This window comes from Mytilus edulis, chromosome 12, assembly GCF_963676685.1.
Source record: "Mytilus edulis chromosome 12, xbMytEdul2.2, whole genome shotgun sequence".
Classification (NCBI taxonomy): domain Eukaryota; kingdom Metazoa; phylum Mollusca; class Bivalvia; order Mytilida; family Mytilidae; genus Mytilus; species Mytilus edulis.
In genome coordinates this window covers 61,768,590-61,783,517 of record NC_092355.1, presented here as the reverse complement: position 1 = coordinate 61,783,517, position 14,928 = coordinate 61,768,590, and the positions used below count along the sequence as shown (strand labels likewise).

The window sequence follows — 14,928 nt, the reverse complement described above, 5'->3', positions numbered from 1 at the left end:
GGTATTATTATTCTTTTTTCTTTATTTACATTGCAATAGAATAGCTCCCCATTGATATTATATTTTTATGAATGATCTATGTTTGTCTCTATTCTTTATGTTTTTTGACAACTTTAACGTTGATTTGTCCCATTGTTTAACTGTAAACCCTATTTAGACCCTAATTATAAAATTCCATGGGTGTTCCATTGTATATTAATACTATTTTAACACATAAAATTGGGAAAAGAAATGGGAATGTGTCAAAGCTACACCAACCCGATCATAGAGCAGACAACAGCCGAAGGCCACCAATGGGTCTTCAATGTAGCGAGAATTCCCGCACCCGTAGGTATCCTTCAGCTGGCCCCTAAAAAATATGTATACTAGTACTGTGATAATGGACGTCATACTAAACTCCGAATTATACACAAGAAACTAAAATTAAAAATTATACAAGACAAACAAAGGCCAGAGGCTCCTAACACCTTATCTTCTTCCTCTTTTTTACAGCATTGATCAAATCAAACAAGTGGAAAATAACACACAAACAAAATGCGAATATCAAAATAATTTAAACAGTTGTTGCGTCTTTGACTATTGCAGAAACATGTCAATTAAAGGCAGCAGTAGTATACTGGTGTTCAAATGTCATAAATCGGTTGAGTAAAAACAAATCCGAGTTCCAAACCAAAAATCAAGGGAAATCCATTACTTAGTATAGGAAAACAAATGAACAACAGGAACACCGAAGTGCAACAAAACACAAACGACAACAATCATAGAAACGAACTATTTGATAACAGCTATAATATTCCTGACTAGGTACAGGACATTTCAAAAAAACAATGGTGGGTTGAACCTGGGTAAATGGCATGCGAAACCTTCGGCGTTTTTACAATGATAAATGAATGTCGATAAAACACTACGTGACAGAAATACAGCACAAAAACAAGCAATAGTAGTCATTACAGATCTAGAGAAACTCATAATCAAACAATATAATTGTCGGCAGATCATACAAACCGCAGAACAAAGGAACATATTCACTGTACATCTCCTTCGTAACAAAAAAAGTTATCGACAAAATTATTTTTCTAAATTGTTTGTTGCATCCTCAGAAATATAAGCTTGAGGTAAATGACTGTTTTCTATAAAAAAAAAAAAAAAAAAAAAGCCTGTCACCAAATATCAGTAAGCTTGTATTTGTAGTACTGCCCAATGTGTGTATACGATTGATTTATTGATTGGTTTTTGTTTGCTTTACGTTTTAATGGCAATGCATGTACATGAAGAGAACAATTTGACATAGACCAATAGAGAAGTACAGTCAAAGTATTCGACAGGGATATAGGGCGGGAAGAATTCCGATGCCACTAAAAAGAAAATTGTATTGGATAGAGACAGAAATTAAGCCTTGCAACAGGCCAACCACGGACCATATAAAAGTCAATTACTGTGCAAACACAATACTCTACCTACACCTTTCTAATCGGACGGGATATTAACGATCCTACTTTGCAGCCCTATAGAATAAATTTGAAATATTTTTTCTTTACCTGTACGGTATTCATGTGCCAGACGAACGTCTTGAAATTTAAGAACACTATCGGACCAGTCTACAATGACTATAGATGGAGGAACAAATTGACTGCTAAATGGATAGACGAAGTACAGGTTGATAGATGTACAAAATAACCCTCTCCTGAGCAAGGAAAAAATTAATCCATGTAAGCGAGTGATGCCAGGTCATGACTCTTCCTTGGAGAAATTGGAATGTACAATTTACATTCGGAAAATATAATAAAAACACATACATGTATAACAAAAATGCTTTTAATTATAAGACAATTTGAACAGACATCACAAATAGTTCAATAGCACAACGCATGGTTTATCTGAGGTAACATGTAGTATATGATAAAGGAAGAATAATAAACAACCATATCAAATATGAACTAACAATAATAAAAAAAAATATTTATCAACTGTGTATTAACGATAATGAAAAATCGTTAAACTGTGTCTAAACGATAATAACAAATCGATGAACTACATGCATGAATAGCAGTGATAATACCAAATATATTAACTACATGTACTCACAATATAAGAACACATGGGATAATAAATATCAGTTCAATATAAGAACTTTATTTTAAGTCGACATATATATGACGCTTGGCTTAGATTTCAGAGCGCATCACACATATTCATAAAACATTCTACAATTACATCAAAGTTAAGAATTCGGTAGTGCAAATAAACAATGGATTTCAGAATAACAACGAAACATATTTAATCAATGCCCAGTGCAAATGTTTCATGAATAATCATTTAAATAATAAATATCAATATGATACGTCGGTACTGCAAAAACGCCCACATGAAAATGAAACTAAATTTGATAGAGGTAGTAATCCATTTGCAATTAGTTTATATATATATAAGACGAAGATGGATTATCTATTACCTCAATAGGAACATCGTAATATCTATTAGGTAGGTCGATAAGACGAGAGCGTAACATTTTGACCTTACCGAAAAAGAGGTATTAAAAAGCGGAAGACATTCAAATATGAAGCAACCTACAGAACCCTTATGCGTTATCCCAAGGGTTCCTTTAACATACAGAGTATATGGCATTCTTCCGTTATGAAGTATCGAATTCACCGTACCAATTACGAATTTAAACATATGCAGAGCCTTTTAAACGATCCACTTTCACAAAAGTTAAACATGTTCCAACGGACGGCAGAACTACAGGGATGTAAAAATTATCTTGGTCAATCCTTATGGTTGAATTGATCGGAAATTGAATCTTTTGAATAGTATTTTTTAATGTTTCGTTAACACAGGAGTAATTAAATTTGGTGAACACAGTGGCAAATATATTTAATAAAAATAACAGCAATAAAAAAAAAAACAAATATTTGCAATTGGATATTAAAATATGAACAATGACAAAAATACTGAAAGAAGTTACAATATTAACAAATACTGATATAAAATAATGGTTAAAAAAACAACAGCACGTGCATTTTTCTCGAGCATTTATGTCAGGTGACCATGTATAAAGTGAGTCACAAGTAATTTAAAAACAAGACATATAAGTGAGTATATTACCCGAGTTATACATGTTATAATCAAAAAAAGTATCAAAAGTTTTAAACATTTTCAAATATCATAATGATATCATGCCCTAGCAAAAGCCATATAAAATCAACCTTAAGAATAACAATAACAAGATTAAACATAATTTAAGTAAATAGGATAACAAAGTACGCATTCAACAACAAAAATGAATAAATTAAAACAAAAATTCTGAAAGACTTGGACTGAATCATATTTATTTTGAACACAAGAGATTTACATTGATAAAATAGTGTCATAGCCTATGAGGAACCAGTTTCATTACTAATCGTTTTAAAATCAAGTTACTTCTCGGATGTCTGAAATCTACTTTACATCTTTATCTCATCCTCACTTTAAAGATATAAATTTGATGCATGTATCATAAACGTCTGACTACTTTTGCAGTGTGAATGCGTCAGTCATGAGATAAATACACATATATAAATCAATATCTAGAACATTCGAAATTGATGAACTGTGATCGTTAACAAAAGGTATCATCTAAACTTGACATATATCACGATAGATATACACTGATATTTCTTTTAGGTTATTTTTTATGTTTAACTCTTAAGTGCTTTTTTCCTATCATCTTCTTAAAAGCTTTCGAAAAGTATTTATCATTAACTATGAAGGAAATCGAGAGGAAATAAGATGGCAAATAGACACGTGACTTAAGAATATACAAAGCTCTTTATTACAATGATGAGTCTATGAAAGTTATGCAGTTATTAAAGACTCCAATTAACAATCAAACAGTTAACTAAAGACTATTTAAGATCTACATCGTCAAAAATAGTTATATTAGTATTTGAAACATATTACAATACTAATATATTATATTGTATTAATAAAAATTATGAACCATCAAAACTTTAAACACAGAAGTACAATATTACAATAAATACATATATACAATTAAACATGTTAAAACAACAATACAATAGAATAGACTTACACAAATTATAAATTTCAATAATAGTAAAGTAATTTTGAACATTAATTTTCCAATATGATTTGGTGGTCATTTGAATCATTTTACATATGGATCCCCAAAATTATAATTTATGCGAGGTACGTTTTTACGTTTCCTGTTTCGTATCTCATACATACGGGACATTTTCTAATTGCAGGTTGATTTGGTAGTCATCGTTATCATTTTCTTTATAGAATAGCTGAAAAGTAACTTATGCAAGATAAGTTTTTACAGTTCCTTTCGCATACGTCCTACATACGGGACATTTTCTCATGGCAGGAGCGCAGTCAATACAACACACAATATGTCCGCATGGCAGAAATGCAATGGATGCCTCTAGATCTAAACACACTTTACAGAGTCTCTGGTCCCTCAATTGTCTGTTTTCCTCTATCAGATTTTCTGTATCTGAAATAAGAAAAAATAGAGTTTCTGTATTTATGTAAAATGCTGTCTTGTTCTTGTTTAATTGCTAGTTCATACTATCTAAGCCAAGAAAAAAGAAGAAAGTCAGTTCTAATGTCAAATTGCAAATTTTTAATATTTTTGAGCTTATTTTACTATATCAATAAACAGCTCCGACATGAGCCCATGATACGCCCGTCGCTATTAGAAAGAAAAAGTTCAATAACTTCTCAATGTCATATCAGAAATTCTTCATTTTATAGTTTTGAACTTACTTGCTGAAAGGTATTACCTAAAAATCTGAAATATCTGTTATAGTTTAATTTTGTATATATCCTTGCTTTTGGCAATTTAATTGTTTACAAATTAATAGAAAGCATACCATCAAAGAGTAAATTCTGTTCAATTACTGTGTTGTCTAAGCCATTGCTCTGAGTACTGGTACTATCTGATTTGTGGTCACCTGCCGTGTTCGTGTTTTTTTCATGTTGAGTCACGTCTGATGTGGCTCCTTGTTGTTGAGGATGAGCTTCATCATCTAGTAAAATGTACATAACGTCTGTTGCTGATATGCTGTTCATATCTGAAATGATTATGAATAATTATATGATATTGCATATTTTATGTAAGCGATCAAAACAAGAAGTATTGCGCAGCAGCTGTGAATTTCACCAATTCTCTAAACATCTGTTTTTGATTCATAAAGGTGAAATATAAACTTGTTCATTTTTTTCATTTCTTTTAACTAATATTGATTTCATTTTATTAATTGTGAAGTTTTGTGATAATGCTTAAGGCTGCAAATCTAAAATGCTTTTATCTTCTTATGTATCATTCGTATCATGTCGTTTTACACATCTAATAAAATTGCAAGAGTTCATACCTTCTCCGGAAGTCGTCAGATGCCGAAAAGCATTTATAACCTGTTGATCTGTATATCCCATTTCAATGACACTTCTAGCTGCAACTGTTTGTAATATGTCAATGTGTGTTGTTCTAGTAGTACTGGTATTAACTGCAGAGGAAGAAGTTTGAGCTCTCGATGTTGTCTCTTGTGTATTTTCATTTGTTGCATTGGTTTCTCGGGCCTGAAACAGGTAAAAAGTCCATTTTAGAAATGTCAATGCTTAAAATTTAGGAGCTCGTGAATAATTATAAATGTAGCAAACTGGTATAATGATCTTTTGTGTTCTTTGGAAAGCAATCCAACGGCATGTTGCATACTGTAACTCAGAAGAACAGCAACCAACCATGTAATTGATCCAAAAAAAGAACACTATCGGAATGTACAATTTATCTACCACACATCAAATCGCATTGCACTCCATAAGAAGTCCCTGATTACTAAAAATAATTCCGATTTGGGGTTTATTTTTTTTATATATCAGGGGAGGGGGTTTCATGTTTTGCATGTAAACGGATAAGAACGTTCGTTTTTTCATTGAAATCATCTTTATGTTTGTCAAGTTGTAGTATCATAGTTATCATTTTTATCATTGATATCATAATAATCGGGATTTTTTTCCATAATTTTGCTTTTATGATTTGCTTAGCAATGTACATTCGGGTTAATTGAATTGTGTTTAACATTTGTACTTACTATTTCTGCTTGTCTTTTCTGAACGGCGTTAATGAACTTTTCTCCCTTGTTTTGTTTCAGAAAAGTACATTTCGGAAACCATCTGGCATGTTCAACCCATGGATCGTCACCTGCTTCCCAGTTTCGTAGTCCTCCACCACAGAAAAAGCATCTTGTGTAATCATGGTAACCAGCAAACAGAAAACCAGCCAAAGCCATCTGACGTGGTGATTGGTCTAAATATGACGGCCAGCCTTTAAAGGAACTGATTCTAACAGTCAAGCAGGCATATTTAGGATACTTAGGCTTTTCTAGGTGTATTCCAAGTGATTCGAATTCGGTGTTATGCTGGCATGAATTGGTTTCAGTAGCATTATGGTTTTCATTGGATGTCTGTGTTTCTTGACTATTCTCGTTCCCCGTTGCAGAGCTAGTTCTGTCCCTATGAGATGGTGAACGTATTTGGTTTCCTGGTCTTTCCTGTACATTGTTGCTGGTACTATTGTAAGATGAACTTATTTGTAATCTAGGTTCAGGTCTTGGTGAATCATTTTCTGACTGATTCAAACCTTGACTTGTAACAGTTGTTGTGTCAACAGTAGAATCAGTATTATTCGGAACAACCGTTGTCTGTTCTTCTTGATTTGCAGACGATGAGAATGTGGGTTCGGCTAGGAGTGCACATGATGGTGACAGTATTTTATGTATAACAACAGGATCGTCTCCCGATTTCCATCTGTCATATGTAATTCCACAGGAAAAGCACTTTGTTTTTCTTCCGTCAATGTAGTAAAAACCAGTCTTAGCCATTTTAATTAGATTTATACTAATGTCTCGTGGGAAATTGCTATACGATGACACTCTCAGAAGTTCATTTGACATTGAATCGACGTGAGATACTGGCGTGTCACTTGAAAAACTCTCAAAATAAGTTCTTAAACTGAGTGGACAAAATTGTGATTTAGACTGTGGGAAAATGTGTACTCGCAATAAATCGCCAAGTACGTTGTAGCTTTCTTTATTTTTTTGTAAGCTTGATTCATTTTGAACTTTACTGACGGTGTCAATATTGTTTAAAGCAGTACCATAGCTTATTGCCGTAAACTCCTGATGGTTTATAATGTGTTCGACATTCGAAGACATTGTTTTTTCAACCATTGTTTCTAGTCTTTCTATGGTCAGTCTTAAATTTGTTGAATTTTCTTTAATTTTGGCATATGTTTTCAGTCTATTTATAATTTCTGGTATTTGCACTGGACCCGAAAGGTTTATTTCTGAAGTCAGTTGCTGGACTTTATCTTTAAGTTCTCTCAGGTCACTGCAAACTTTTTCATATCCTTTATCATCCTCTGTGTAACTTGTCATATCAATTTTATGCGTGTCGTCAGTATCTTGTAAACACGTGCTTTCTTTTGTTAGGTCAGTTTGTACAGAACGAGAAAGCATGAGAGGCCCTTGTCCGGTATCACTAAATGATCTTTGGAATACTCTTGGTTCGCACATTCTTGAATCAATGGCTCTGGTTTGGTGTTTTCCTTGTAGAACAATATCTGAAGTTTCTGTACAAGACATAATTGCAGAAAAATCTAGAAAACAAATAGGACAATTTAAGTAGTAAAATGCATCATAATGTCAAGCAAATTGAACTAGCTATAATGCCTGTCTGTTACCATTATGAAAGAAAAAATAACCAAAACTAGCTGCTCGATCCAATCTCGTCTGTGCTTTAATGGTTTTATTTACAAATATATTTAACCACTTTTCATATCATTTAAGTTTACTATATAGAGATACTATACAATACTTTCAAAAATGTACTTGATAAGTAGTAGGAGGAAGATGAACTTTAAAGTCAGTTAGAAAGGTCAAATAGGGTTTTTGCAGATCGCCTAGGCTAAATATTATAAATAGAATTTTTATATTCCTATTTTTATAGTATACAGACAATTTTTATCTTTTACACATAAAAGGATAAATAAGTATCGTAATTTGAACTGTGAACTGTGTACATAATGCTCATAGTGTAAATATATTGATGGATTAATATTCTATACTATTGCGGTGGTGGAACTAATTTTATTGTTTTACTCCATATAACGGAGGTATGCCTATATTGGCAGAAATTCATTGGACAGAGATACAGATACAGAATGATGCGCGTCGTAGTTTATGATTGTATTGGTTTTGTTTATAAGAATAATTATGACTTTTAATCAAGCGTAATGTCTTCTGTACAATATTAACGTTATACGGTCTTATATACAATCTGAACGTTAGATTGTCTTACACACAGTTTTAAGTAAGTTGAAAACGTTTCCATGTTTACAGAATATACATTGTAAGCTGTTTGTTTACTAACAACGACGCACGTGGTTGTGTGTCATAAATACGTAACCTGATTGGTAACTCCTAGAATAGATTAGAATATAATAGAATGGAAAAGAACAGGATAGAAAATAATAGGATATAAAAGAACCGAAAATAATAGATGATAGGATAAAAAAAGAACAGGTTTGAATATATTAGGAATTACATTATACTGTATTAGTTAAAAAAAAGATTCAAATCAATACACATAGTCCAAATAATCATGACGTCTGGCAAGGCTATTTTATTTTCTTTCTGGGACGCCTTCCTGCGACGTCAATGTGGGATCAACAAAAAGTCAAAATCGAAAAATAACCACAGCAGACGGCATAATTATCTTGACTAGGGCACACAAGGGGCAATATGGAAAAATTACAATAACATATACAAATATAGTACAATCAGACTCTTGATTGAAAGATTATCTTATTAATGAAACAAATAGAAAAATATAACTTCATAAATTTACTTTATAAATTATGAATACTTTGTCTTGTATATTTTAGTTCGTGCGTACAAATCATTGCATAAAGTAACGGCTTCATTGGAAAGCGCAGAGCGGGGCGTACTATCAACCCCTTTTCCAACCCAATTTCTCCACCCCTTGATTGAAAAAAAAAACAGTTATTTGTTTGTATAAAATCTTCTAATTATTTACACGTCTCCCCACTTTATTGTTGTTTTTATATCATCATTATTATCATCAACAACACTTGCTGGCCAACTGAATCTCCAAACATTTTTCCCTAAATATTGTATGGTAGGGATGGGAAAATACCAGTGATAAAACGATAAACCGTTAATAGGGTTGTGTTCGTAAATATATCATTATCGACCCCCTCCCCCCAAAAAAAATACTCCACATCCCGGTCCACCCCTTTTGAAAATAATGGGTCCGTTTTAGAAATCTATATAGACCATGGCAGTCTAAGAATAACATTGGAATAGTAATTTACAATACATTATTATAACACTATGAGGTAAAGGAAAAAATTAGAATCGGAATATTTTTTTATTTTTTTTTGTTACAGCTTAACCACACTAAATTTTATTTTCAAATTGGGGATCACAGTATGATTATACCACAGAAAAAAATCTTTAATTTTAAAGTTAAATAGTCGTTTCATAACAGTCGGAGATTGTTTATTTTAATTTTTTTATTTTTTCCTGGTTGTTTTCGTTCTCGAAGATTTGTTTCCACGCAAAACATTGTTAAAACGATTATTAACAAAATTAATTAAAATAAAATTCATTAAAATCAGAAAATATGGTATTGAATGATTGAGACCCAAAAAAAATACAACTTCAATTCGAAACCATTTTGATATTGAATGAAATATTGGAAACGCGCTATTGGTACACGTTTTCACCGTATTATAACTCATTACCATATATTGCATCAGTTTTGATCTAATCTTAACCTACCTTTTACACACTTAATTTGTCTATCGATACATATACAAGTCGATAAAATAATGTATCTACAGTTATAGATTGCTAACGCAGAATTTCTTTTTTCGGAAAACTTATAAATAGATCGGGGATTTATCGGTTTAATTTTGGATATACTTGGTACATTGTGTAACACACGTTTATATATATACATTATAAAGGTGTGCATATATAAATTCTGAAAAATTAAAACGTGAAAAAGATCAAAGATCAATTTTTTAAATTGATTTAATCGTATTTCCGACAAATAATTTTCAATTATCGGAAAAAATATCAATTTTGTTGAAACTAAGTTGTATAGATATATATCATGTATATACATTTCTGTTTGAAATAATTAGAAAAGGAAACGTCTCATTTAAAATTATAATTAAGTACTTTTCTATTGAAAAAGCATTTACTTTTTCGTTAAAATTTAACCCAACCAGAAACAGTCGCCCACTGTCGCCTACTGCTTTAGCCTAACCTTAATTTTCAATATGATATATATTCATACAAAATTTTCGATGCTGATTTTTGGTATCAAAAATTTACAAAATAAGGAAAAAGTTGATTACGTTGATGCTTCAATGTACTAAGTAAACTTTAGTATTGAATTTTGACACATGTATCAGGAAAATATATTTGAAGAGGCAGGTCCCTGAAATGTATTTCATTACAACCTATTTTGAAGGCGCTTTTCATCATATATATAATTTTACGACTACTACAGCTTCGTTTACAATACTTTTAACATGTTAGCAAATACGAATACGTAAATTGAATATAATTATTTAATTTATTTTGCCTTGTAAACGCTTAGATAAGAAGGAAAGAAAAATACCAGAGGGAAAGTCAAACTCATAGATTGAAAAGAAACTGACAACGCCATGTCCAAAAACAAAATTACAAACAGACAAACAATTATAGTACAGAAGACACAACATAGAAAACTAGAGATTAAGCAACACGAAGCCCAACAAAAAACTGGTGGTTATATCAGGTGCTTCGGTAATTACTTTCGTCCATTTTAAGACTCCATGCACTTTATTCTAAATTGTTCGTTCTAAAAAAGAATGTTACAAAATTTTCAGATTTGATTTCCCATTTTATCAAACTTTATATCTTATAGTTCTACAACCTTATTTGATCAAATTTGAAAAAGAAACTTTATAAAGTAACATTTGGGATCATCGAACTTTCCATTTAACAACTTGTTATATTGAATGTCGGAGCCCCATTTTACAGTCTCCGGAAGGATGAAATAGCTGGTAATCATCAGGAAATATGTATAGTGTTTCACTTTTCTTTCGTATGGTCTTAAGTTATAGTTGAGAGTGCTGTCCTTCATTTTTAGGGATGATTCTAATATAGTTAATAATTACAAGGAAAATATATTCACAAAACGCTTGAAATTTCGACATTAATCCTACATTCCTTACGTATGGACATCTCAATCATAAATTATATCAGAAATAAACTTGTACAGCAGTAGGCGCAGTTCAATTCTCTCCTTTTAAAGAGGGGTTTCAACCATACCAAAGCATTAGATGTCAAACCTCACCCCCTTTTCCTGTGTTTCTCCGTGGATACTCATCTAAACATTTGTAATTAGTGATTGCACATTTTAATGATTTGTTTGATTAACGAGAGACAATTCAATGTGCATAATGTTGCAATCGTCCTTACACTTGCTTACAACTGGGAACAATACAATATGTTCTTACTTTACATTACGTAGGAAAAGAATGACAAATGTTAATGTTGTATAGAAGTTTCAATAAATAAGTCTTGGAAATATGATATTTAGTTTGTGATTTCATAATTTTGAATTGTAATTTGAGACACTTTTCAAGACTCGGCCTGTACATAGCAGACAAACAGTATGGTATTTTCTCATTGTTGAAGGCCGTACAGTGGCGTAGCTATATTTATTCCTTACTACCACTCTATTGGAACTCTGATTAATATATATCTCGTCGCAAGTTGTACAACATCTCCTCAATTGTATACCAAAAGAAGAAAGATGAACCGACGAAACAAACACGATACAAAAAACAAACTGTCAATCGAACATTTTAGTATAAAAAAAAATCCGTCTCAAACCCGTGGTTAACCACGATGACCTTAAAGGGTTCTTAATTCCTAGTTCACAACATTCTACAAAGGTCCCTTTTCATGGGTGTATCCGGAGATGTCTAAAGAGGTAATTCCCGATTATTGAAAATCAAATTGGATGATAGTATTTTAAAAATTAATATATATCGAAAGAATATGATTTCTTTTAAACTTAAAGCGATCAAGGGACGATCCCCTTTTCCCTTTTGAACTATTGCGCTTATTCGATGAATTAAAATGGTTAGGAAAGGAAAACGGTATTGCGGATTCTACATGTCAAATTCAGTGGTCATCTGCGACACAGATATTCCAATTACTGATCAATCAAATCATGGAGGAGTCCGTAACACTTCCGAAGAGTTTCTTCCCACTTTACCCTGGGATACTTTGATTGAATAGTTTCCTCGTTAAACACCAACTCTCTATCAATGAATATAAAATGAAGTTAACAGCTACATGTCAACCAACTAGATTCGATCATCATGAGAGAACCCGATACCGTGTCATAACCTAGTCGAATCCCATTTCTATTCTCAGTTTTTATCATTACGTATAAGTTAGTTAAATGCACGCTACATTTGCTTTGAGAAACTTGTGTATGCATCTATACCATGTATATACGTAACTATAAGTTTGACTGTGATACAGTTCCTCTGGCCTCAATGCACCAGAGTTGTCGTTCTTACAGCCAACAATAACTACATATGCATACGGAGCGTCTGGATAATCGAGACAACTGTCCCTCTGGTATCTTTCGTCCCCCTTTTTTATAGCAATCTCTTTATTTCAAAAGAGGATTTTCTCGTTGTGTTGAAATCCTGATATCAAAATCAAAACCCCGCGGAAATCTCACATGCGTAAGTGCGTTCTAAAAGTCATGTACGTTCGTACAACAAAGTTTACATTAAAATTTATATAATTGTCCCGAATAAACAGTTGTCACGGATGCAAAGAGCTATTGGAGAAACAATTATTTTAATAAAAATATAAATCTTTGTAAGATCTAGTTCAAATATTTATAGTTTTTCACTTGCTTTCCATCACGATATAATTAACGAGACGTTTTTTCAAACACAACCAAATCACCCACCATGACAGCATTTTGTCCAATCACAGAAAGGATTTTCGAGTATGCGTATTCTGTTGCCATAGTTAAGCGTCCTTAAGATCAAAGGACACAAACCAAAACTATACCGACTACGTCGGAAAAATTGGTCCATAAACTTCTAGTATCAAAATGTCAAAATGTTCTTTTTCTAAACATTTTCCGCAATTAGCTCATTACTGGTGACCTTTGTTTTTGTAACACGTGACCCCAACAGGAAGTTGTCTATGTATTGGACTAAATAGCAATACGGTCCTATTGACATTTTTATAAAACAACAAGAATGTCTTCATAGGACATAATGTTCCCATAACTCTAGTCTATGTCCATGGTCAGTGAACCATGAAATCAGCTCTAAATTGCAATTTGTCATCCGTACTTAGTTTCAAGTTTAATCTAAGAGTACTTATTTCAAACTATCACAGTTCTTAGTTCCGTGAATCATGTAATCGGCATCAAAACCGTCATCTGCTATATCATCTGAAAAGCTCACATAATAAACCGTCATCTGCTTTATCATCTGAAAAATTCAAATTCTAATAATCAATTGATCTAACTTTCAAAAAGATGTGATCACACTTTCATGGTAAAAATTTAAAACCGAAACCTTAAACGGAAAGGACTCACAAACTGACTCACAGAACAGAAAACATAACACACCCTTTTTTTTTGCAGTTTGACATTTAAATGAATGTTACAACAATAATAACGCTCTTCATTATTTCAGAGATCAGACACAAGCTTTCAAGTGGTTTCTATATCTGTTTTGTTAAAATTAAGTTTTAGTTAATGGGTACTTATAATGTGAGAAACGGAATCGAAACGAAACGAAACGAAATACAACGAAACGTAACGAAATACAACGAAACGAAACGAAATATAACGAAACGAAACGAAATGAAAAAATGAAGAAACGAAATACAACGAAATGAAAAATGAAGAAACGAAATACAACGAAATGAATCTGACCCTTATGTTATGCAATTGTGTGGTGCTGTTGATGTAGTTATCATTGTTACAACCACGCTAAAACAGTATGTAAGATGAAAAGAAAAACTCCTTTGATCTCTTAATTGAGGATTGTAAATTAATTTATTGTTTATTGAAAGACTGCATACTTTTCTACAACCCCGTGTGGACGTGCTACCCGTTCTGACGTACAATATAACACTTTGATGTTCCAAAAATACTTTTTAAAGGCATTGTCTTTCATCCTGTCGGCTCCCTTTATCATGCCTGAGTTTATATATGGGTAAGTTGTGAGCGTGAGAAAAAAAATTAAAGGTCTTTGAAGTTTTCTAAAACGCATTCAGCACCAGATGTTGCACGGGCTCCAGCCGGGTATATATAAAAGGAATATTTTTTATTCAACCGTTATTACGCAAAATGGAGCCCAATGAGAAGGAAAAGAAAATGTAAGTACCCTTATACATGTACATTTTATTTCGACAGTGTTAGTAGTTAAGGAAACAGAACTTAAAAACATTTTGATGTTGAGTCATTGCAATTTTTAGTAGCTAATCAGCTGATATCTAATATCTTTATAGACCATAATGGCAAAATATTTCAATAGCCGAGGTCATAATAAATTGTGAATAAAAAAAATGATTTATTTTAAGAGTATTTTAGGGGTTTGAGGGTTAATGTATATAAATGGTCTTTAACGTCCAGTGGCAAGTTAAATAAATATTCAGGACGAGAACATTTATAATATTATAAGATATGAATGTTTTACCCTGTTTTGTGCAAGAATTTCGAAAACGATTCCACTCTGGTTTTTGTCTATGTATTTCTATTTGTATCCATCTGATGAGTTAAGCCCTTTTCAATTGA

General features: G+C 32.2%; 2 protein-coding genes across 2 annotated transcripts in view; one reads left to right on the top strand and one right to left on the bottom strand.

Annotated features, from left to right (window-relative positions):
• Positions 1 to 14,928, top strand: part of LOC139498896 (uncharacterized) — a 253,701-nt gene that overhangs the window by 88,493 nt on the left and 150,280 nt on the right. The window lies entirely within an intron of this gene.
• LOC139498907 (baculoviral IAP repeat-containing protein 7-like) lies at positions 1,800 to 7,665 on the bottom strand. The gene is made up of 4 exons (XM_071287497.1): positions 6,096 to 7,665; positions 5,379 to 5,583; positions 4,878 to 5,078; positions 1,800 to 4,498 (listed from the first exon to the last, which is right to left on the bottom strand). Exons 1-4 carry the CDS (start codon positions 7,644 to 7,646, stop codon positions 4,302 to 4,304), a joined length of 2,154 nt encoding a protein of 717 aa, XP_071143598.1. The 5' UTR covers positions 7,647 to 7,665; the 3' UTR covers positions 1,800 to 4,301.

What these genes read in the sequence shown, in the direction of transcription:
- LOC139498907 (XM_071287497.1), bottom strand. Translation starts at nt 7,646, where the DNA reads ATGTCTTGTACAGAAACTTCAGATATTGTTCTACAAGGAAAACACCAA. An exon ending in AGAAAAGACAAGCAGAAATA is followed by an intron (nt 5,584 to 6,095) that starts GTAAGTACAAAT and finishes TACCTGTTTCAG; the next exon opens with GCCCGAGAAACCAATGCAAC. An exon ending in ACAGAATTTACTCTTTGATG is followed by an intron (nt 4,499 to 4,877) that starts GTATGCTTTCTA and finishes TTCTTATTTCAG; the next exon opens with ATACAGAAAATCTGATAGAG.